At 43.4% G+C, this 25,114-nt stretch overlaps 1 protein-coding gene across 12 annotated transcripts in view; it reads left to right on the top strand.

Moving 5' to 3' along the window:
• The window catches only part of STARD13 (StAR related lipid transfer domain containing 13), a 310,108-nt gene that overhangs the window by 268,998 nt on the left and 15,996 nt on the right, over positions 1 to 25,114 (top strand). For all 12 annotated transcript variants that reach the window (XM_054188918.1, XM_054188926.1, XM_054188935.1 and 9 more), the window contains 6 exons: positions 3,925 to 3,996; positions 6,014 to 6,095; positions 13,465 to 13,528; positions 18,871 to 20,249; positions 21,680 to 21,853; positions 23,973 to 24,132. In XM_054188918.1, the coding sequence (XP_054044893.1) occupies positions 3,925 to 3,996; positions 6,014 to 6,095; positions 13,465 to 13,528; positions 18,871 to 20,249; positions 21,680 to 21,853; positions 23,973 to 24,132 (1,931 nt within the window). The remainder of the gene's footprint in view (positions 1 to 3,924; positions 3,997 to 6,013; positions 6,096 to 13,464; positions 13,529 to 18,870; positions 20,250 to 21,679; positions 21,854 to 23,972; positions 24,133 to 25,114) is intronic.

The raw sequence follows: 25,114 nt of genomic DNA, 5'->3' as shown, positions 1-25,114 counted from the left end.
CCGAGCTCCCCAGAAATGTGACTGGAGGGCTTTTGCATGTGTGGATCTCAGTTATAGCGGGCTACTGGTAGAAAAGTGAAATGGAAAAGATAAATTTGTTTCATGTCAAGCTTCAACTAAAAACTGAAAAAAACCTCTGAGGATTCAAGTACTGTGAGACATACTGATGCTTGTCACTATTTGTGACTGAATTATTATCTAGCCTTAATAATGATTGCTATTAACTGCTGCCCAAACAATTGGAAAGCAATAGGTAAATTATCCCTGACTTTTTTCCTGTCAGCAGAGCAGGGCAGTAGTGCATAAGGACAAACCCACCATCAGGTGCTCTGGGGTGAGCAGCCTTCTGGTCACACCAAGGGAGATGCTATTTGTGGGTCAGTGGTGGCGCACGTTCTTTTGGGAAAAGCTGTGGCTCCCGCTAGCCATGGATGCAAAACTATGAGCCACATCCTCTCTAAAATCACTCTTTTCAGGATGACAGCCCTTCTCTGTGCTGTTGGCAAGCTGCTTTGGAGCCACCTGTGAACACACATACTTTTCCAGGTCCTTCAAGGTTGCACCAAGACAGTGCAGCTGCTGCAGGCTGGTTGAGACCCCTGCGTTAGCCTGGACGTGGGAACAGAACTGGACCAACACTGCCAAAAGTATTTCTGCAGCCCTTCATTGACAGCTTCCAGACAGAAGGGATGTACTCATCCCTTCTCAAAGAAGTCTTCACTGGTGTTTAACTAGCAAGTAACAAAAAGCAAATATTAGCGAATGTGCACAGAAAGATGAGGTTAAACTGAACATCTCATATTATGTTTTAAGCATTACAATATCCGGTACTGAAGGCATCTGTATTGCACTCTGATCTGTAACTTGGGTTACATGCCCAGAGCGAGATAATAGAAATCACCTTCGGTGGCTGCTGAGGAGTAACTCCTTGGATCTGCCTTTTCACCCAAACTTCAGGGGGGGCCAAGAGGGGAATGGCTGGAACAGGTGCCTTTAGCCAGTGGAATTACACTCATATGAGCAAAGTCATACTTTTGTCTGGGCCAGCAGCACATTGCAGTTCTCCCCTCCTGCCCTCCTCTCAATAAGATGAGAAAGGAAAGAGAAATAAGGGAGGAAAATGGGCGCTGCTACGTGTCCAAGACCCAGGATCCTCAAAGCTGACTTAGGAAATCTTATTTGAGGGGGGATCTGTTTGTTTGAGATGATAATTAAGAATATAAGAATACTCCCACTTGTTTGTGGAGGGAAAAAAAAAACCCCAAACAAAAAACAGTGAGTGAGATGTACTTCCTTGGTTATCCCTGCAATTATTCACCCATTGCAACCTGAGATTTTTTAGATCTCTCTTGGGCTGCAGGAGGATTCCTCAGCAAGCTCCTCTGAGCAGCCAACTGCAAAAAACACTGAAATATGATAAGCATATAAGAGCATTAAATGGTAGCATTCTCCATCACCCACAGCTTCTGTTAGTTGTGCTTCCAGGCCAGATGAAGCTAGAATGTACGTACAGCTGTCCTGAGTTGTAAAATACATTTTGAAACGGGATCGATTCATCTGTGTTTCGTGAGATTGAATTAGGCAAAAGAAAAAAGTATAAAGACTTGTCTTTTTTCCAAGCATTCAATAAAAATATTCAGCCTCACTGGAACATAATAGAGATGTGCTTTCAGCACACAGATGTGCCGTAGTGAGAGCCACGTTTTATGTAGGCTGCTCAGTGTTAAGAACTGAGTGTACTCAGTACTTTCAAACTCCTTTTTTTGGCCTTGACATGAACTAATGTCAAAGCAAATGAAGACCTGGGGGTAAATCCTTTTCAGCACTACTAAAGATTGTGGCCATCGCAGTGCTGTTACTGGCTGTCTAATCATCTTTGGGAAATCGGGCTTTTAGATGTAGACCTTGTATTCTGGATTTTGATTTCCGCAACAAAATGTGCTGGCGTGACTCGGTATTTAGAGGAGCAGAAAGGTATGCAGGTCACTTACCGCAGAGTATATTCGGAGGAGGTTTTATGGTGACCTTCAGGGTTATAATGAGTGATTTGAACAGAATTACATTGGGAAAAATGCAGGCCAGCATCTCCTATCTGTAAAAATGCATTTTTTTAGAAATGTAGAAAACAGTTACAACTGGTTTTTTTTTTGGTTTTTTTTTTGCAGCATAAGAGCAACTTATTTTCTTTTTCCAGTTCCATTTCTTGTTTTACATTTAGGGTTTTGTATTATGGCTGCCTAGATTTACAACCACAAATGTGCCAAAACCCTTGCCTGGTTCATTCAGGCTCAATAGTAAGCACCATAAAATGTCTACTTTCTTCAACACCTGCATACCCCATTCCTTAGCATTTTGCAAATGTAGGAGGTGCAGATACGTGTTTTGACTTTGATCTTGTAAACCAAAACTGTGCAATTGGTAGATCCTGGTCTAGATCTGGGCAGCAAGGAGACGTTGCCCAGGTTTCCCCAGAAACCCACATTTGTCTGGGTGAGACTCTGTTTTCAGTTGTTCCTCCAGTTGCTCTGGGAGCAGCTGGACATGCAGGCAGTGCGGGTGCGGGGCAGAGACGGACCTGGCACGCTGCTTTCCATAAAATAAGCCTATGGAGCTTGGTAAAAATTGAGGTACCCTACTGTCAACATGCATCGGTCAGCTCAGGGGTTGGGTGCGTAACCACGTGTGTGACTGCTGGAGTGCGCAAAGTCTGTTTTGCTGGAGGCACTTCATAATTTATCATCTGTTTTTGTGTAGCTGACATTTATTTACTGCTGCTTTAGTAATTGCACGGAAATTGCCTCTCCTGTGCAAAAAAGCTTCAGGTCTTATGTAGTCCCCCTCTTGAACATGATTTTCTTCCATTCCCTCATGCTCACCTATCCTTCCTATCACCCCCAAAATAAACAGGGGCTATTCTCTTGTCCAGCTGATGATTCCCCCACTTTTTCCATGGGGGTAGGATACATCTTACCCCATGAAAGCTTTTTGAAAGGGGAAACTCAGTCCAGCATCATCTGTGTCCATGCTTCTAAATAGCGGATAGGCAGGGACGAGATGACACAGACTGATTTTTCTCCTCACTGCTTAGTACTAGCCTTCTCAAGAAAAGATTTGTCTTGATAGATAACTGAAACACTCCAAAACAGGCCTGGAAGTGGATTAAAATTAAAGAGTGAGCAGTCTGGGGTCCAGTGCTTGAAGCTACTGCCTGTATCCACTTTATTTAGCCGCACAGACATACCTGCTGCTGTTTATCCTCTTTCTCTTAGCAGCCACACGAGAAAAGTACTGTCAGTAGTTGATTTATCCCACCTATTTTAGACACTACTTTAAAGTGAAATGAATCACCCTTTGGAATTAACTGTCTCTTTATTGACCATGGAGGGAGTCTACATAATGGAGTTCAAATGGCTAAAGGTAGGAAGGCAGAAGGCGCGTCCTACCTGGGCAATTGTCCCTCGAGTAACATGAGACCTGCACTGGGGTTTTCCTGGCAGAGCTTTCAGTGGCTTTCACATGGGATTTTTCTCTGCAAGAAGTGTCAGAGCAGGAGAAAGCACCGTACATGTTCCCTGTCACCTCATTTCCACGCTGCTTCATCTTCACCTCCCCCCAACAACTTACCCTTGGGGGAGGATAGGACACAGGACCGCAAACCTGGATGAGCAACTTCTGCTGCATGGAGATAACTAACACTTCCTCCCGGTCACCAAGCGGCCATACAAACCTTAGGGTCCTGTGGAGGCGGGTGAATTTCTTTAAGGGACTCTATCTTATTTTCTGATATAAAAAAATACTTCAGATTGATAACAGTACTTCTAAGCAACAAGCAGCTACTACGAAGTCTCTCTGCTATTTCCTTATAATTAAAAGAACTTCTATGGCAAAATAACAGAGTGTGAACTTTTTTCTCTTTCTGCTCAGAAATCGAAGCAAAGGAAGCGTGTGACTGGTTACGTGCAGCTGGATTTCCCCAATATGCTCAGTTCTACGAGGGTAAGTAGGTTTTTCTCCTCTTTGTGCGGTACTGAAAGTGCACTGGGCCCTTGCCAGGAGAGCTTGCAGTCAGCCAACTCTACATTTGACTGAGTTATAGCCATGGCTGGCTGTTTCACAAGGCCTCAGCTGCTGGAGTCATACCAATGCCTAAAGAAAAGTAAGATTTTTGCCCTCATAGCCATGGGAAGGAAAAAAAAAGAGGGACATAGTTTGTGTAAATCTCAAAGGTTAACAAAAAACCTGAAATACATAGGTCTCTCTTTTTTTTTAACTTCCTGAACTATGTCTAAAATAAGATTGAAAGCACTGAAAGTTACTGAAATTTTCAGTTTACTGAAGTTACAGTCTTACTGAAAATAAGGTTGAAAACTCTGCAAAGTTACCAAAAGTGGGTAATCTGAGCTGTGTTTTACATTTGGAAAGCAAGAAAAGCCAATGTTTTGATGCTAACTCAAAGCAAATGGCTGTGTCCCCTTCCTAGCTGTAGAGTTCATGCCCAGGGAAGCGGCATCCCCGAGAGCAGGGCGAGTGGTTGCGCTGCTGCTGCGTTCAGGAGCAGTTTGGGGACTGGGGCTGGGGTTTTCCTGCTCTCCCTAGCTCAGTGCTGAGAGGGACACTGCAGCTGATCCTCATTCTTCCCAAACTGCATATGCTCTCTGCCAGAGACACAGAGCCAGCTCAGGTCCGCTCGGGCTTATTAGCCGAAGCGCAGCTCTGCCAAACGCCGCTGGACGCCTTCCAGGGTCAGCTTGGGTCTGGAGGCAGCACGGCTCCACGCATGGAGCCATGGCCAAGAAACCTTGTGGGTCAGAGCCAGCTCTCCTGAGAGCCGGCTCAGACACCGTCCATCCCCACGTGTGGGATGGACAAGGACACCTCTGCAGCTTCTGACAGCCAGCTGAGGTCCCTCAAGGCTCAGGTGCTGGCTCCTGACGGGCCGTTCGGGTGCCCGGGTACTGGGAGCACTGTGCAGAGGTGCTCGGGTGGCTCCTCAGGAGCCAGGTCGGCTCTGTTAAACCCAGCAAGGAACTAAGACTAATAAGCCTGCCAAAGCTGGCATAGATGTGTGTCTGCCACAGTCCCTGGGTGCCCAGTAGTACTTTTATGTCTGCCTTGTAATCAGCATCTCTCAGATACTGACTCCCTCAGGGAAAGGAGAGCCCACTGTCTGCCCAATTCAAAGGGGGGTTCCCTCCAAAAAACAACCTGTGCTGGGCTCCCACAGTTCCCATACAGTCAATATGCGCTCTAGACACTCTGCATCTTGGAAAACAAAGTCCTTTTTACAGGCATCTATTATGTCAGTGTTAAGCACTAGTGTCTGAAACTGCTGGCTGTAGTTCCTGTATCCTGGCATCCTGCTGCGGTACCTAAGCATGGCAGAGCAGTCTGGAGAGCAGCCACAGCGCTGGAACCCGGCCCACCGTTATGGATCCCACTAATGTGTTGCAGCCATGTCACTTTTCATTACAAATGTCAGCTTCCAGCACACTAGTCTGGCTTTTTAGCTAATATTGGGGGTTATAATTCAGCTTATTTTTTTGGTCTCTGTTACTGGAGTAACCCTTTGTCTGAAATGGTTGTTATTGGGAGTTGTGTTAAAAACAAAAAGCACAGACCATTTCTGTTTCATGAGAAAAGTCTGTTTAGCAAATAATTCATTAAGTCACTGTGATGGGAATGGAGAACCTTGTTGCTCACGTGGATAAAGAAACTGTGTTGGTGATTCTCTGATCTCATTCATTTGGGTTAGGCACTAGAAGGAGCAGCTAGCGATTGAGTATCTTGTTAAAGCCAAAACGAAATGATCCTGCTGTCTCTTTGGTGCACAGGACGTGCAACTACACTTTTAACAGAAAAAAATAATAAAGTGACTGAAAAGGGAACCAGAGCCAAGTGAAATCGGTCATACTAGATTTCAGTGCGCAAGCACATGCAAAGCATTTTAGATGTAGATGATGTGTTTTCATTTGAATAGCAAGCAGTCATCTTACTATTGTATCTCCTGTTATAGACTCCCAGTTTCCCATTGACATTGCTGCAGTAAAGAAAGATCATGATTTTCTTGACAAGGACCTTGTAGAACCTCTTTGCAGGTAAGTAACACCTAAAGTTTCTTTTCTGCTAATGCAAAAACATGACCTGATTTGTTAATTGTTAGCATAACAGCAGAAGCAGCAGCAGAGATGTTTGCTTGTCTATGTGAATTAAGCAATGAGATCTATAGTGATACCATTCTGAATTCATGTCTTTTACGGAAAATCCTGGAGTAGGACCCACACAGTCATACAAACCATCACATGATTTGCGAAGACCCAAATCCAATGGATTTGAAACGCCTTCCTTTTAAGAAAGAACTAGCAGTAGTACAAGCAAACCCTGAATAAATGAAGGAATCACATTTGAGTTGCAGATTAATAACTCTTATGTCCGAGCACAGCAGAAAAGATAAAACTTCATCGCATAGAATTCAGCAAGTACTTTCTCTGGCAGCAGACGTGGTTTTCATGCTTCTGTGTTTCCCTTGGTACTCCCCTTTTGGCACCAGTAACACAAGTGGGACCAGAACCCCACAGTACTGCAGCTGCTACAACTAATCACTGGTTTGCCCCTCCCAGAGGGCTTGTGTTTGCTGTTTATCTAGCTTTTTATACTCTGCCTGTGATGAATATACCGTATTGCATTGCTCAAGTACTGTCCCTCAGGACTCAAGAAGCAGCAATTCTGTGGTAGTTTTGCAAAACCACATTGCAGAGGCATTGTTCCCCTCATCTTTCTCCTGTCCTCAGCTCAGGCTGGGTTCTGCTCCTCTCCTCTTTAGCAAGGACAAAGGAGCATCTGGCCTCTAACCAAGCAGGCTTTATTACACGTTATGGAAACTTTCACAACACCAACATCAAGATAATTGGACAAAAACTCTATTTCCCCTTCTGCAACTGTGGCTAAAGTCATCAGAGAATGTGCGCTGTTCCACTGCACATCATACTGTGCATTGCAGGGATTAATGTGATGCAGGACTGCAGAGAGGGTTTCTGAGAATCACAGAAAATAGGGCTGGAAGAGAGTTCATCTGGTCCATCTCTCCATCCCAGGCTATGCCCTCCTTCCTGGAGAATCCAGGTAATTCCTGGGCGTAGTTGTCAGAGTGCTCTCCTGAAACTCCCTTGCTGCAAGTCAGACCTGTTGCTTCTCGTGTTGTCTATTATGGTTATGGGGAACAGAATACTCTCTTTCTCTGTGTAGTAGCCTTTGTGTCTGAAGACAAATCAGTAGGAAAGACTTGGATCCTTCAGTGATTGCTCTCAAGGATGTCGGGGAGCAGAATAACTGCAGACTTGATCCACTGCTGTTCTGTACAGCTTGGTGGGAGGAATTGCTATGCCTGTGCTCAAGAAACCTTCCTCCCACGCATGCATGCATCCCCCTGCTTCAGTCTGGCATGGTGTAAGACATACTTTGCTGTAGTTTAGGAGCTGGAAAGTGGTTGTGGTAGGAGGTTGAGATCTCTTCCCCTCTGCCCTCCCCTACAAGATTGAAAGACCATTGAAAAGTGTAAGTATGATGTCTGTCCCTGACCCTTTCTACTGAGAGCAGTGAGGTGCAGTCATTGCACAGCTCTGTGGCTCTCCCCAGACTGTCTTCTCTGAAGCAATTAGCAATGATAGTACTTCAGTTATGCTCACCAGGCGTCCAACACCTACACAGCTAAATGGGAACAGCTCACCTCTTGCTCCTCCGGCCTCTCTGTAGACTCACACATACACCTACAACACGTCTGCTAGGTTGATACGTATTTATCAGGATTTCTTTGTGAGCTGAACAGCTAGAGACTGGGTTTTTTTTCTCTTTTATTGAAAGATGAGGTTTTGGGAAATAAACTAGCAGCTGGCAAGATGCACTTAGGTGACAGAATGCTTTACATTAGCCTAAATCAAGTGATACTGCTGAGACCTGTAGTACACAAGCATAGACACAGATCTTTCCAAACTATTTAATTCAAAGACAAAGGGGTTTATGACTGTCTAGTAACTTTTTCTGTAATGATTTTATTCAGAAGACAACACCTGTTGACTTTAATTTTCATTGGGAGTTTTTAAACAGTTTAAATCTAAAAAAAGAGTAACACCTCTTATATTAGCCCGGTAGAAATACAAGTATTGTGATTATGTTTTCAGATTGCAGACAATTAGCTGAGAGAGACCCGTAAAAAGCGGTTGTGCCAAATGTCAAGGTTCGGGTTCATCAGAAACAGCAAACAGTGCCAGCCGCTGCCCCCAGTACCAGCTTTGTTGCTGTAGTAGTTATCGAACCAACATCTTCCAAGTTTTCCACTGCACTGGAAATCCTCACAGCTCGGCTGACCACTGTGGCTGGTTTTCTGCCCTTGCTTTCCTCTGTGGTGGCGTTACTACAAGGTGCATTCCAGTATATCACATGAGTTGCAGGCTTGATGCACTTCTACGAAACAGAAACTTAAAAAAAGTTTAGTTATCATTTCTGTATGCACTGATTCCCAGGTTGGGAGCCAAACTTCCGTTCTTCAAACAACCAAAACTGCTCTTGAAGCTACGCATGACCAAGCCTTCACGCTGACTAGTAATACATTCAGCCTGTTGTACTGAACAAAATGGGGTTCTCATTTTCATTTGGAGGGTAATTTTAAAGCTGGAATGCCAGAGAGGCTAATCAGTTTGAGCAGAGTTTTAGCTCTGAATGGTAATGGTTCTAGTATAAACACCAAGTTTCTCTGGTCTTGTGGACTGAAATCAGACTCTGAACCTCATTTTGTAGTAAGTTTTCTATGGCACTGCAGTATACAAGACAACATGAGGTACAAACACAGAGGAACCTGTTTTAAAGGCAGCTGGTAGTATTTTAGTCAGAAAGCCTAAGACTCCCTGTTGTAAAGGGTTTCAGTGACCTTTTTGAGATATTCTAATGCTCCTGCTGTTTACAATATCATTTGAAAATTTGGCAGAGTAAAGACCAAATTTGAGGCCTTTGGGTTAGAGGCGTATCTATCAAGAGATTCCACTCAGATTTTATTGAGTAGCAAACAATAGAAAATTGCTGTGCAATCTGCAGGCAAACGCTGTCAGCCTGCCAAAATAATAATTGGGCATGAAAATTTTATAGCTGGATCTCTGTGTCGTTTCCAAAATAGCAGCAACCAACTCTGCTCTGGGAACTTTTGTGGCTGCTGTGATAAGAGGGTGAGAAGGAAAAGCCAAGCCGTGTTGTACTTTTTGTATTCACGTAAATATAGTGACTAAGAATATAAAGAACAAGTATGTAACGGTCTGATACGTAGGCCCCTAAATCAAGCTCTTAAAATTTGAACTGTGCCAAGCAGCCAGCAGCCTCTTTTTCCATAGCTAGTGTCTCTTAGATAGCTTGTAAATAATCCAAAGGTCGCTGTACTTGGGACATCCAGCCATTAGAGTTTTGAAGTGGTGATTGTATCGTCAGTTCCGTCTGCTGAGTTATATTGCTGTAGGTGCTGTTAGGAGATAAGCCCAGCTCTCCACATGCAGTATGGAAAGCCCTGCTCTCAAGTCAGTAGAATGGCTCCTGCTAATCTCAAGGAGAGCTGACTCAGCTCGTGTGAGTGCGCAGCCTGTAAGGTACCTCACTCAGTTGCGGCCATGACCAAAAAGTGATAAGACTGGAAAACAGTATCTTCTCTTCATGCACGAAACTGGTGGAGCAGGGATGTGCCAGTGCCCGCTTCGCACACCAGCCCTGCCGGTACTGGGAGGACCTTTATTCAGTGTTCAGACCTCAGCAAAGGGCAGCATGAGGAGCCGGGTGGCCTCTTCTCAAATTCCACTGCACCAGAAGAAGCCAGCTAGGGGCATGTGTATGCAGCACCTAAAATTGGCTAGGAATAATGATAAAACAAAGAAATAGTGTCATGTTTCCCTCAGACAGGAGTTTATGGAACCATGTAATATGTTTACCTGATGATGATCCATAAGAGAGGACATTTGCAGCTCTGCAGAGGTTGGAGACACCATGCTCCCCATGGTGCCTCTGATACACTTTAAGGCTTTGGGACAACACCTCCTCCTGCATGACCAGTTGTTGCCCCTGGCTACGTTCCCCACCAGCTGCTTGGAAACAGCTGCAGAACAGGTCCAAGGGAATGCATGGAGCTCCAAATCACTTTAAAGTTGTCTTCCCATTATCTGGATGGCTCTTCAAGCAGGACAACAGGTCACCCACAAGGTTTCTCAGCTAATCAGATCTTGCGTTGCTGCAAGTTTGTATTTATTTGTAAACACTGCTTAGTGCTGTACAAGATGTTTCTGAAAAACTTCCGTCATAAGGGTTATTAAGTACAGCACTGGGGCTGAGATTCAGATCCCTAAATACCTGTGTCTAATGCCATCTCAGATCTCCTAAAATAATCTCAGACTTCTCCATGGGCTGGCTGGACCAAGAGGACCTGCAGCAGCTGAAGGCCAGGCTTGGTACTCTAGGGGATCTAAAATAGCACCAGACATCTCCGTTTGGGCACGTGAACCACTCTGATGGTGTTAAAGTATTGTATCAAGGGACATTTTTAACATAGACATGTTATTTCACCATATAGATAAGTGTTAAGCCGTAGAGGTAATGTTTACCTGTGATGGCCTGGAGAAGAAATAAGATTAACATCAATGAAGCACTTGCTGTGGTAAATATTTTGTAGGCTTCCCCTAAACACTGCAGAGCTTTCCAGACAAGCATTCAAATGCATCCGGGGTGATTTGGTTTTTATATAGCCACTTCTCTTGCATTTATTTAATGTGTTTTTTCCTACCTTTTCTCAAGTCCAGATTTTGTGTTCTGTTGACATTACAAACAGGCAGTCTTTTCCCCATGTTTTTAAGCAGTGATGTGAAAGTGTAGTGCTTCTCTCTTGACTGGGACATTAGTGACAGCCTTTTGTAGCCAGATACTTTTATTTTTGTTTTTTGAAAGATGTGTTGAGAACTTGGCTGTCAGTCATCTAACGACTTTAAGCAGATGAGAAAAGCTTTCTGCCACTGCTGGCACATCAACACGGCGTAAGAAGTTGAAACAGACTGGCTTTGATTGGAGTTGTTAGTACCAGGCAAGCTCACAAATATCATCATTAGTGCTCTAATTTCACTGGCAAATCTTTCCACAGCACTGGAAAAGCCCCATAAAGCATGCTGATGTTTTGTAGATGGGTGAATTTAAAACCTGAGGTTGAGCCCCTGGCACCCAGTAAACAGTAGTTTTATTTCTGATGAAACGAGTTCTTCATAGCAAAGCCAGGTTAGAAGCAGACAGGACAATGATGTGGCTTCCCAAGCCTCCAGTGTAAGTAATGATGCTCACTTTTAGAGAGCTGACCTCTCAGTCTCTGCTGAAACAATCTCTCTCTCAAATGCCATTAGCAGGAAAACGATGGCTTTGGATGGTTGTGTTGATTTCACCATGTGCTTTCTGCACCTTTCCGTGCTCAGGAAGCAGCCCCTTTCAATAGAGAAACCACAGCACTTTCCGCTGTCGGATGGACACATCCAGAGGTACCTGGGTGCAAACAGGGCGAAGGGTACAGCAAGGGCTGTTGCTTCCTTGTCTTCCTGCTCCTGAAATGGGTGCCTTGCTCCTGGGTTTTTAGAAGGCAAATGGCACCGTAGTGAATGGATGGAGCACTGGCTCTGTGCGGGGTCTCCGATCTGAGCCTCCAGTTCACTTCTCGGAGAAAGACGTCTCCACAGACAGAAAGTTGAGTTGGACTCCTTTGAAAATGTGTGTGTTCCTCTGTATATTTGAAATTAATATCGATATGCAAATTTAAACATTTCACACTCAAAAGAATTGCTGAACATTATTCACCCCAGGGCCCCAAGAAAATGCAACTTTGGGTTGAGAAATTCCATGTTTGGGCAAAAGATGAGCATTGCAATAATAGATGTAATCCCTGAGGAGGAGGATTTGTGGGCAGAAGGCTGAAGATATAGCTACAGAGCCATGAAGCCTGGAATTTATTACAAGAACGTTACTATCATGCATGCAAGGGTGTGCTTGTGCATGCATTATACTCCCATTAATATGAGGAGCACAGGACTTTTCTGATATGGCATAACGAGTTTATTGGCGTGAGTTAGGGAGGAGTATTTTATCTACAAATGAGCAGGTGATATTTTGTGAGGGAATTTTTTTTAAGGAAGATCCACATTTGGTGGCCTGGTTCTGTGTTAGCGGTGGCAATTTGAAAGGACTTCTAATATTAGAAGTCCCGGGGAGGAATATGTTAATGCCATAATGTTCTTATGCTATGTGAGAGATTACATTGTTGACGTGATACTTTTTTTTTCACATGTCCTTGTAACTTATCACGTACATTTCAAATGTTATCAGTTCTGAAGATTGGCGGTCTCTTCCTGAGACCCAGAAGGAAGAGGGGCAGCTTTTGCCACAAAGATACGGGAGATGCAGGCAGCCTACAGAAGAGTGTTGCGGGCACATGGCTCTCTCCCTCCACCTCTCTTTATTTTGAAATTCAGCCCTAAATCTGGAAAATATTCAAAGTTGAACATATTTAACCCTGAGCCTCTGCTTTTAGAAGACGCATGGTTTCATGAATCAGGACCTTTAAGTATAAATAAAAGTAATCAATTATGATTAGCATGGTAGGTTCTCTATTGAAAGAGCGTGTTTTCTTGTCCTCTGACTGTCTCTGCACATGTCTCTGCACTCTGGGGGTGGGCACACACACCCCCACATTCACTTTCCATCTTTATCAGATTATCATTTCAACCCGCTATTGTCATGGGGTAGCCTTGGATTTAACGAGCAGAAGCTTTACAGAGCCCCTGATAACATGATTACGAACAAGGTCAAAAATAACTAAAAATATTTATTTAAAGATGTTAGATTTGTTACACCTTGGGTGTGTTAACCTGTCTATAAGATCTATAAGGTCTTAAGATCTATAAGGTCTATAAGATGGGAATGAAATTATTGGCTGTGGAGAAACGTTTAACTAACTGCTAAAAGTTCTTCTTTATGTCAGGTTTTTAAAGGAGGTGCTAACTGCCTTGAGGAACTGCATTTTTTTATTTTGTCTTTCACTAGTGCTTTGAAATCCCCATTTTAGACCCAATTCTGTTACAGTCCTGCAGAAGGCAACTTACCTCCTTCCTCTCTTGTCATTTCCCCAGCCATCAGAGGTGTTTGTTTATACCTGTTTCCTTTGCTAAGTACTTAAATGACTATGAGTTAAAAAGCAATGTATAAAACCTGGCTATCAAGTAACGTGAAGCTAAGATTCCCTTTTAACGCAGTGGTCATAAAGCCTGGAATAATATGACCAGTATCATTTGTGAAGCCTGTTGTATGCAGTTGGCACCCTACAGGCAGATAAGAGAAAAGCTTTTGAACTTATGAAAAGTCGTGCCCTTTAATCAGAGGCTGCTAATCTTTTGAATTTGCTTTGCCTTATAGACGACTGAACACACTGAACAAGTGCGCCTCAATGAAACTCGATGTGAACTTCCAAAGAAAAAAGGTAAGGAAACTTCCTGAACTGTGCTGGCTTTCCTCTGGCTTTTGTGATAAGACCTCCCCAATTTAGCCTTTAAGTCAGTAATGCTCTTAGAAATAAGTGTATTTGACTTTGACACTGAGTGTCAGCATTATCCAGACACATGATAATGTGAATTGCTGAATCTTGAAATTATAAATAAAATAGAAAAAAACACGTGACTAATACAGCAGGAACAATACTATGTGTGTTAAAAGGGCACACACAGTACTTAAAACTTTACGTATGTGCAATTCAAGTTAGTGAGTGAAAACACAGTGCGGTCTCGTTACGCTGGCTTGTTTGCCAATGCCATGTGAGTACACAATGGAAAATCCTGCTTGGAAAAAATGGAAGCTGCTCAGATGAAAACAATAGCTTTTCTTTATGTCTTGTACTGACTTATTCCTGGTTAAGAATATGAAAATAAACTGTCATTCTTACAAGCTCCTGTGTAACATGGGAATTATTTGAGCTTAAAGGGTTTCGGGGAGGACTGCAGAAACTGCCTATTGATTTTGAGAGTTTTGTAACATGTCCCAGTGTTAACTGTTGAACATTTGGTTTTCTGGTCACAAACTCCCCCAAGCCCTTCAGTAGTGTACAATGGTAGTTGCCGGCTCTGAGAAATCTTGGTGTCTGTTTTTCTTTCCTTAGAGTGTTTGTATAATGCTTTTTAAAAACTATCTCCAAAAGTTGCATTTTTGGTCTCTTTGCAGATTCAGTCTATTCATACTCTATTCACTGTTTGAGGGAACTTGAACAAAGAATGGTTTTAATGTCCAGATATTCTGCCTTCGGCACATGCCAAACATTTGTTCCTCTGTGTACGTAGCCTCTTTAGCTTGCATTTTATCCATTCGCTGGAGCCACAGGGACCTCTTCTCTTCACTGCTTCAGACCTGATGGTTTTTTTTGTCTTTGATGAGTGCCAGCACTTTCCACGTCAAACAGCCACATCACACCTGAGAGAAGGAACAGTAAAATCCCCTGACTACATGATAACTTTATGATTTGGGCAGGTAGGCACTATAGGAAGAGGCTGAGGTCCTTCAGTAAAAGCTAACTCAATCGATTGTGTCGTTGACCTGCTTGGAGCGGTGTCTGGTTCGCGTCCATGCGCCCGTGTACTTGTGTTCAAGCAGAGATACTGGAGCTGCACTCGAGACAGAATTCGAAAAAGCAACATACAGGTGAACACTGATTGTCCTCTGGAAGTTCTCTTTAGAGTTCCTGTCCTCCTTCTCTTCAACAAGTATTTTGGGTTTGGTGTGAGGTTTGTATGCTTGCTTGCTTGCTTCTTTAAATGTCTGATTATGTTGGCTTAAAAAAAGGAGGATTTCCTTGTTATCTTTGTTTTTATTAATTTTTGCTGCCACTCCTCGCTGTTCTGAATGGATTGAAGCCCTCAGCTGCTCTCCTTGCAGATGACCATTAATTTGCTATGGAAGTGAGACTGTCCTACTTGGTATTCTTTCAGGGGGACAGACGCTAGTTGGGTCCATACCTGCACAAAGCCAGAGAGAAGCAGAGCACAGAATAATATAGAGACAGAGGGGACGAAGGAAATCTGGGACAACAGATACAAAGCATGTGAAAGTAGAAGAGAATGTGGGGGAGAGAAGAAGAGGGAGGAGAGACTGCTGACAGAAGGAAATGTAAATGCAAGTGTAAAAGCTGGAAATTGGGGCTGGAATTGAACACTGAACCAAGTAAACTTTTTTTTTGCTGAGGATACTGTCTTTCCTGATAGTCTCTGTGGTGATCTGAACAATGAAATGCAAAATCAGCTTGCTTTGGAGGTTCAGCGTAACAGGTTTGCACAGGACTAGTGCAGCTGCCTGAGTGATTCATCAAAATACAGCCAAGCGAGCTGCCAGGCGAGGTTACTGTGAAAGCCAGCACGGGGTGAGCGTTCCCCACCGCCCGCTCTCCCACCCCATACATTCACGCTGTGGGCTGCTCTCTTCCCTTTGGCTTCATTGAGATGCAAGCAGAAATCCTCATGTATGTGTTGCAAATATGTCCGTAAGCGATTTGGACAGACAGAGATTAGCCTTTGGATTAACTGCCTTCTGCAGCTGTCGATTTATGAGAATTCCTGCCCCCAGCTGGAAAAATGTGGCAGAATTCCACCGCAAATAAACCCCCTTTTTGCCTTTTGTTAGCATCCCTCTGTATCTTAGGCAAGTACACCCTCAGTCAAAAAGCTGTACTATTTTAAATCAACTGTGACAAATCTGTGAATCAAAACCTCTTTCTCTTTGGCAAATGTTATCAGTCACTCCTCGAGAAACTTGCCCCTTCTCATCTTCCCAAACATAATGGCATTAAATGGACTTTTGAATATGCTCCAAAGCCGTGCTCTTGATTTCACCCTCGGTCAGTAGAAGTATACAGTCACTGCTCCAAGATGTCTGCTCCGCCTGCGTAAGACAAATCGTTGCTTTCAGACCTACTCTTGATCCACTGTCCCCATAGCTGGTGACATGTCAGTTGGCAAAGTGCGCTGTGCGTTTTTTTAGGACAGTCTCGTTTGTCAGCGCGCTCTGATATCTAGCAAGAACAGTGGGTCATTCAGGATGTTCGTGGCTTCCAGAATTTCTACTGATTCCATCAAAAGAAAAGCACATTATGTCACAGGACTCGCAGCGCGGACGAATTTGGAGTGAGTCACCATGGCAGCATTTCAGTATCCAGATATTTCATTTGTCTGATTTTGCATCTGATGAAACACAAGCATGTTTCGTTACCCGTTAAAAGAACTAAACTAAACCTTTTTCTAACTAACTGAGCTGCAAATTTCAACACCGAACCCCCTCTGTATTTTCTGAGCGGTTCTTAGGGAGAATGTAATCCTATCTTTGTTGTGGTTAGACGCAGAACTTGTTTACTACCAATATCCATTTCTGTTCATCTCTACTTTCTCAAAAAAAAAAATGATCGCGAAACTTATTTTCCTCTAAAAATGATTTAAAGTACATTCACCACTGAATTGAGGTTTATTTCTGTCTCCTACTCTGTGCTCTCCACTTGGTGTTTTTCACAATGTCTCTACCACTTTGGCTAGTTTAATCGATTCCAGCTTGTAGAAAATACAGGCTAAATCCTGTCAGTTCGTACAGTAATGTCAGTGCAGCTACAGGGATTTGTGTCAGCCAAGAATCTTCTTTAAGGTCCCTTTGGCGTATTGGGATGTACAACAAATAAAAAAAAAATAGTTTTATCCTATTGGCTAGTGCCATCAACGCTTCAGCAATGGTATGCTTTGTAGATATAATTACTGCTACTAAATATTTAGAAGTACGTACCCTTGCGGTTTTTAAAATATCCTCTTTGTGGCACTACTAAGACCACAATAGATGGATTTTTAAGTGCCTGAGTCTGTGCAGTCTTTTGCTCTGTATATGCATACGGCAAACTGTGGAGCCAAAATGAAGGCAGAGCCATTTCTTCCCTGCAGACAAAATGGCCAAAGCGGTGTTAGCTTTTTCTACGCCCTTTCCTGCCGCTTCACTAGCCACTTAATTTTTTCTCTAGCCAGCAGCAGAACTAAGATCTCCATTCATTCCTGTGAACTCACATCAGCTGCAGGAGCACTGCACACCTCCACATTAACAGATAAAAGAGGAATGACTAACCCCAAAATGTCATAGCTATAGTTTATTTTATGGTTTGGACATGATCTAAAACATCTGGCCGACTTGAAGCGATAAACTCGCAAAAGCTTATGGCACACTACTGATCCCAACCTTCGTCTTTTGAGGCTTCTCATTATTTAAGGTTTTGGGGGTTCTGGTACAACTTGTTTTACATTTTTCAATTAGGCAGGCCGGCAGAGATCTAGTCAGAGATGGGAGATAACTTTACCATCAAAACTTCATAGAAAAATACTTCTAATAATAGACTTTCAAAATGAGAATTTTTCCAGTCCCAAAATAGTCTTTCTGGTTTAGCACCTCATTTTAGTCTGACAGCCTGTCATATTTTACTGCCTTCATACTGCTTCCAAGAATGTGAAGAGCTGTTTGGATGTCATGTAGGTGAAGTTAGTTTGTTCTGCTTTAAAACAAATGTACAAGAATAATGCAGTATAAACTCGGTTCAAAGTCAAGGGAAGGATACTCATTAGCAGCTGCGGGCTTCGCATCCTTAGAGAACAGCGCGTTCGACACTGACTGCGCGCTTCATGCTGAAGATGTATCTTTTTTGTTTCAGCAAACAGATGAGAAAAATGTCATAGGGAGAGCTTTTTTTTTATCCATTTTTTTTTCAGGGCGTATGTTGTCTGCATTGCAGAGTAGCTCCTGGAGCTGCCTAAACATCAGCACAACTCTGCAAGCCCCAGGCTGGGGGATGAGACCAGGGAGAGCTGTGGGGCTGCTGCTGCCTCGGGAGGGGTCGGGGGAACCCAGGAACAGTGGGGCAGGCTGGAGGCCATCAAGTTTGGGGTACCTTTGATTGCCAAGGCAATGAAGATACTGGTTGCCACTGTAGGGAAGCTCACCTCAGCTGTAGATGCTGCCCCATCCAGGACTGAGCCTGGCTGCTCCTCCTCCCCACACCTCCATGGTTGCCTTCTTTTGCCTGCGCTCAGACCCACACTAAGTGATGCCTACAAATATTTTATTTTTACTGTTATTTTAAGCATCATGGGTATTCATCTGTAGTTATGTTCCGGAAACATAAATCCTGTTAGATGTACCTGGTCTGTGAAGTTTATAGGTGTTTACTTAGTTCTTACTGCAAAACTAAGCACGGCACTGGATATTTGCTGTCATCGTTTCTTGAATGTCTCACATTGCTGTAGTACCCAGCTCCTTAGGGAGCATTAGGGACATGGTTTAGTGGTGGTTTTGGCAGTGTTAAGTTGACGGTTGGACTCAATGATCTTAAAGGTCCCTTCCAACCTAGACGATTCTATGATTCCTTCCCAGTCTTTACTGTGTGTATCTTAACACCACCCCTGCAAGTCAGGATCCCCCTACTTGGACCTTTCAAAACCCTGTTTTTTCTAAACAGTCACTGTGGCCATCAGTCCTACACAGTTCAGTACACAGGCAGTCCTCCCCACAGAAGCCAAGACGTATTGATGGGACTCATGAGCTCCCTAACATAGACTTTTATTCCTTACTTGTTAAGATGCTCACGACAGTCTTCACTGTTAAATGATAGAGGCTGTTATGAAAGGATTGATGACCGATCTTTCATAAACTAGGTTCAGGGAGACCTTACCACCTGTTCTCACGTGAAACAGCACAATCACATTAATGCAAATAACAAGTAAAAACACCTGCTTTTAACATGTGCCACTTGCTGTTTTCCAGAGTGAAGATTCAGATGAAGAAGACCTCTGTGCTATCAGTAATAAATGGACTTTCCAAAGAACCAGCAGACGATGGTCTCGGGTGGACGATATTGATGCTTTGCTTCACCGATCAGACAGACATGGATCTTCTGGGGACATTAAAATGAAAAATACAACAAGCAGCGAGAGCGTCCTTACAGATCTGAGTGAACCTGAGGTCTCATCTGTTCACAGCGAGAGCAGTGGGGGAAGTGACAACAGGAGTCAATCCGGCATCAGCAGCGCTGCCAGGGAAACCTACGACTGCTCTGGCCAGCATGATGTAGAAAGCACACTGCTGCAAGACTCCACTGCGATAAACACCACCCTGTCCCCCAAGGACAACCTGAAGAATGAGAAACCAACAAGAACCAAAGCAAGAACCTTTCTAAAACGCATGGAGACACTAAAAGCAAAAGGTGTGCATGGAAAACTAAAAGGCTCGGGAAGAACAGGTCCTTTAGAGATAAGTGGGCCTGTTCTCCAGTATGAGCCGAAGTCCTTGAAAGACATGCACTGTGTACAGATAGTCAATGGCGATCTCCAAAACTTAGGACAAGATTCAGTCAAAAGAGGACTTTCCTTTTCTGCCAAATCCAGCAGTGACAGCAGTCAGTCTGAAAACAGCAGCAGTGGGGTGAGCACACCATGTTTGAAGGAACGCAAATGCCATGAAGCAAACAAGAGGGGTGGGATGTACCTGGAGGACCTAGATGTTCTGGCAGGAACAGCCTTACGGCAAGTGGTGGACCAAAACCGCAAAAATGAATTTCATTCCCAAGAGAACTTGGTTGTGCATATTCCCAAGGACCACAAACCAGGGACCTTCCCAAAGGCACTTTCTATTGAAAGCCTCTCACCTACAGACAACAGTAACAGTGTAAACTGGAGGACAGGCAGCATCTCTTTGGGAAAGCAGAACTGCTCTACTCCGAAAGAGTCCGGATTGATGGCTTGCTGTCCTAAAGAGAGCAGAATTAGTATTTATGACAATGTGCCAGGCTCCCACTTGTATGCTAGTACTGGGGACCTCCTGGACTTAGAGAAAGATGTCCTTTTTCCTCATTTAGATGACATTTTGCAACATGTCAATGGACTCCAGGAGGTGGTAGATGGCTGGTCAAAGAACGTGTTGCCAGGTCTGCCAGTTGACGATGTATCGGTCAGGGAATCTCCATCATTGCCTTTCCAGTCGCCCACACAGATCACACTTGATTTTGAAGGAAACTCTGTCTCTGATGGCCGGACCACACCAAGTGACATGGACAGAGATGGAACATCCCTGAATGAATCAGAAGCCACTGGTGTTAGGGACAGGAGAGACTCTGGGGTGGGAGCATCTCTCACAAGGCCAAGCAGGTAGGTAGCAAGATCTTGTACACAATTCCACAGATTGTGAAATACAATATAATGAAGGAGATGCTCTCAGCCTGAGAGTCAGAGGTGCGGGGTACCATACTCATCCTGTATGGGGATAGGGACTTCCCGAGGAAAGGTGGGACTTTCAGAGAAAGGACATCCTGCTAGGGAAATTCTTACGTGGAATCAATGGGGCATTGGCTTAATAGAGCAAACTAGGGCATTTTTTTTTTCTCTCTGGATCCATCAATTATATAGTAGGACCCTGTAAATGTTGTGGGATGTATTTTCAATTTGTCTTCTAAGTTATGCACCCCAGTATATGCATCAGTAGGCTTGTGCACTTTTTTTTATGCACCGGTCTGCTTCAAAAACATGTCCCTTTGTGCTCAAAGACAATTCCCCTACCCTGCCTCAGTCCCTTACATGACTGGATGAAATGATGGTATACAATTAATTTGTTAATAAAAGTGAAAAGCGGGATTTTGTTAATAGTTCGCAGACCTGTTTTAAGTCAGAGGGATGAGTTCCTCTTGAGCCAGGGAAGCACGGTCCTGGGTAAAGGCCTTTGCGGGTCCACACTGCTGTGTGTAGAGTGGCTCTGTAGTGCAAAAGCAGGGAAAAAATACCTGGCATTTTCTGATCTGCCGTTGCTCTTCTCATGTCCTCACAGAGGATTCTGCCACGCCGTGGTTTACTGCTGCCCGTGCTTGCTCACCACCATCACAAGCAAGTGAACTCGAGGAAATTGCTGAGTAAATGAGCAGTGCCAGAGTTTTTAGGATTTGAGCCAGAATTCATGTTTAGCAAAACAAGAAAATGAAATGAGTTTTTTTTCCCCAATATATCCAGTACATAGAGAAAGTGTATTGGAGTAAAGAGAAGATGTGAGTGGCTCAATAGCTTGGTGGTTACGGCTCTTGCCAAGGAGACACAGGGTTCAGTCCCTTCTCCAACAAATCCTTGGGTATTTAATAATAGAGATATTTGGAGAACCTCATCTCCAAATACCTTGGTGGTCAGGCCAGTCCTCTGGGAGGTGAGGGACCAGGCATCAAATCCTGGTTCTGAGTCAGGGAGAGAACATTTGAATCCGGATCTCCCAGATGCTGTTGGAAATGTGTGGGCTAAAGGGCATGGCAGCAGCACTGCTTCCCTGAGCACATGGACGGGACCCACACCCACTTCTGAATCTGACATTAAAAAATGAAAGCTTGGGCATTTCCAAAATTAAACAGATTGAGCAAATTGTTTTATTCGCCTCTGAGCTACATTTTCTTTCAGTTGACACACCACGAGCCATGATGTGTGTGTGTATGTTTATGTATGTTTTGTATGTTGCCCAGCCCTATCTCACAGTATACCATAGACATCTTTTTCTGCCCGGTTAAAGCAATTGTCTGATTTTTCCATTGTTTCTTTTGCTAAAGGCGGTTACGATGGCATAGCTTCCAAATCTCTCATCGCCTGAGCCACTCCATCGCATCACTTCACATCAGCAATCAGTCAGCAGCCCAACTGAATCTGCTGCAGAAATTCTCTCTGCTTCGTCTTACTGCCATCATGGAAAAGTACTCCATGTCTAACAAACATGGCTGGACCTGGTGAGTACCATCAATAACTGGGAGAGAGAGATTTTTAGAAGAAAAGAAATTCGTCTAATTCTGTTATTCTGATAGTAAATTCAGTAAAGGCAATTAGGAGGAACAATTGACTTAAACTGTAGAATTTGAAACTGTCCCCTTTAATCCATTGCTGCCTAGTGACTCAGTAGCAAAGTCAGAAATAGATCCTGGAGATCTGACTTCATTCCTGTGCTCTAACAGAGAGACAACCTCAGTCTCTCTGACAACACTCCAGCTCCAGAAAAATAAACAGGAGTAGGAGAGAGTGATTAAAAGTAGGAAATGTTTACAGTAAGTCTTCCCCAAAATTCATTTTGTGATTCGAAAAGAAACAGCTGCTGCTGATACTTCATGTATTGGTTTGTTTGTGCTTTAAAAGAAGGGTTAGAGCAGTTACAGGACTTTTCTCTGCAGATCAAAAGATGTAAGCTTTAGCTTGGACTTGCGTTAGAGGGAGCTTGCAGCTGTAGCAGCTGTAACAGCTACCTGGTCACTCCGAGAGTGGAGTGACGGGCAGAGGGACGTGAATCCTGACAGGGTGGCTCCTTCTGTAGCAACTGGCTGCAGAAATCTGCATCTTTAATAGGATACGAACCCTGATGGGCCGCGCAGACTCAGGTATCCTGGAACGGAAATAGGCACAGATAAGAGGTTATAAGAATCTGAGAAATAATCAAAGGGATTACAGAAACTTTCCCTAATACACAGAGACACTGAGTCCAAAAATAATATGACTTGACATTTACATGGTGATTTCCGTGTTCAACACGCTTCACCAAAATCCCACTAAATTCAGCTGTGAGCTAGATAAGGCAAGTTTGCCTTTAGAAATAGAAAAACAGATGCAAGGATCTACACGTAAGATCCACCTCACTGACATCAGCCGCTCCAAAAGAGTGGCTGTTTAATCTGAACAAGTTTAATCTGAACAAGTCAGGTCGGCTGTCTGTGGGCAGTGGAAAAAGACAGGCAACTCCAAAGGCAACTTATTCTAGCTAAGGCAGAGGCTTTGGGTCACCCTCCAGGGACGCCTCACTCCACAGTGGGTATAGAGGCAGTGTGTACTGCCAGCTCCATCTAAATCTCCATTAGAGAGCTAAAATTCTATGATTCTATGATTCTACGATGAACCCGGGGATCACAGTTCTCCTTGTTGCAGCTCCCTGCAGCTAGCTGACAATGTCTGTACTGAAATGAATCTCACCTTAACTAACTCCAAATAAGCGGACTAGAATAGTGGAATTCTAGATCCTGCTGTTTGTACAGAGGTTTTCCCTCCTGACAAATATTTCTTCAGTTTGTATAATCGGTCTCTAAGGATTTATAGGAGTGGGATTCTAAATAGCTGTAAAGTTACATACTGTACTCCTTCAGTAGGTCATTTAATCCGAATTTTATCTCCCTCCCACACAGATGAGAAAAATCTTTGTCACATTCGGGTCATATTCATCCTTTATTCATCCTTTTTTTTTTTTTTTTATTTTTGATTCCACTGCAGTCATGACTCCCCCAAAGGGAATCCAGATTGTTCTCATTTTCACCATCATTTTTGGAAGAAAGCAAGCTCACCAGCTTCACTTAAGTTACTCAACTAGAATAAATCATATAACACCAGGGATGAATCTGGTACATAGGGATTTCCCACCATCATTTATTACTGTAAATTGCTAGTCAATGGAAATATTAAATCATGTAACTGGTAGTATAAAAACCATTCAGCATGTTGGAGAACTGAACCTCCTTTTCTCTCAGATATCCTCTCCACTGTGCTTTGCTGTGCCATTCCTTTGAGTCCCTAATGTGCGATTTAAACCATGTTGGCTTCAGCTGGACGACAGCTGCGTAGTAAAAGTTTTTTGTTGGAACAGATTGTTATACTATATCTTAGAGCCAGAGGCCATCTACTTATACAAGTTGTCAAGAAATCCATCAATTATACAGATTGTTAAGTGTCCGTGTATTGTGCATCAAACATTATTTCACCTTCTTTAAAAAAAAGGAGGTGCCCCCAGTTACCTATTTCTGCCAGCAGTGTTACTCAGAGAGACTGTGTCAGTACTCTGATATTTTCATGCAGCCTGTTCCTTTTAATTTTCAGGTCTGTGCCAAAGTTCATGAAGAGAATGAAAGTCCCTGACTATAAGGACAAAAACGTCTTTGGTGTGCCTCTGATAGTTCATGTCCAGAGAACAGGACAGCCTCTTCCCCAGAGCATACAGCAAGCGCTACGCTACTTACGGAACAACTGTCTAGATCAGGTATGAACTTTACTCCAGGGACTCGGTTGATTTTTTTCTGAAAAGCCACCCTAAGCGAGCAATAGTGAAGCTTTTTGTAGTTAGTACCAGAATTATTTAAAGACTGTTATATCTCATGTTAGGCACAGATCTCCTCTGGTGTTTTGAGACTTGGTGCCAATACTAATGGTTTACCATTTTGAGATTTGTGTCCAGCTACTCAGTTGAATTCTTGTAGCTATAACAGTCCTGCTAATTTGTATACAATAGCTTACCTCAGAGAATGGCATGAGGTCTTCACGTCTATTGAATCAGAGCTCAGGACTCCCAGCTTCTGCCCATATCTGCACTGCTTATGCTTGACTGTTGCCACTAAGGGTTAACTGCATTCACCATTTCACAAGATATGGTACAAAAGGTTTTATTTACTTAGCCAAGAAAGAAAAGTCCAAGAATAGAGAGCAAACTCAGCAAAATATTCAAAGTATTCTGTTGACAAAGTCAGATATATCTAGATAGAGTTAGGTCAGCAGGGGTTCAATGCCAAAGCCATTACGGTACGTCTCCTTTTATAGTGTTCTTAGCTGTAACAAGCAAGCTGGGAGACCCTCATGCTCAAAGTATTTCAGATTTTTTTATTCCCTTTAGCTACGGAGCAGGGACATACCAAACATATTTTTACTGTTCTTCCCCTAAGGATGCGGATATGTATCTTTATGAATATAGGAGTAGGAGAAACCCCCTGGCTCATTGACTTCTGTCCTCTGCTATTATTGACCTCTTCCATAAATGCTTTTAGATAGCTGCAAGTTCAAATGGAGCAACAAGCATTTTACTCCACAGACTTTGCTGCTCTCCTAGCTCTGACCACATGAAAAGGGTGGAAGTGGTCAGTTCTGAACCTTCCATTTTCTGATCACCATTCTGCTTGCAGTCCAGGTTATTTTGTTGGGTGACAGTCATTTTCCCCAAAATGGAAGTCTAAAAATTACATGCATAGGTG

Source organism: Rissa tridactyla, chromosome 1 (genome assembly GCF_028500815.1).
Source record: "Rissa tridactyla isolate bRisTri1 chromosome 1, bRisTri1.patW.cur.20221130, whole genome shotgun sequence".
Classification (NCBI taxonomy): Eukaryota; Metazoa; Chordata; class Aves; order Charadriiformes; family Laridae; genus Rissa; species Rissa tridactyla.
Note: the sequence above shows the minus strand (reverse complement) of the source record. Positions and strands in the feature narration are given on the sequence as shown.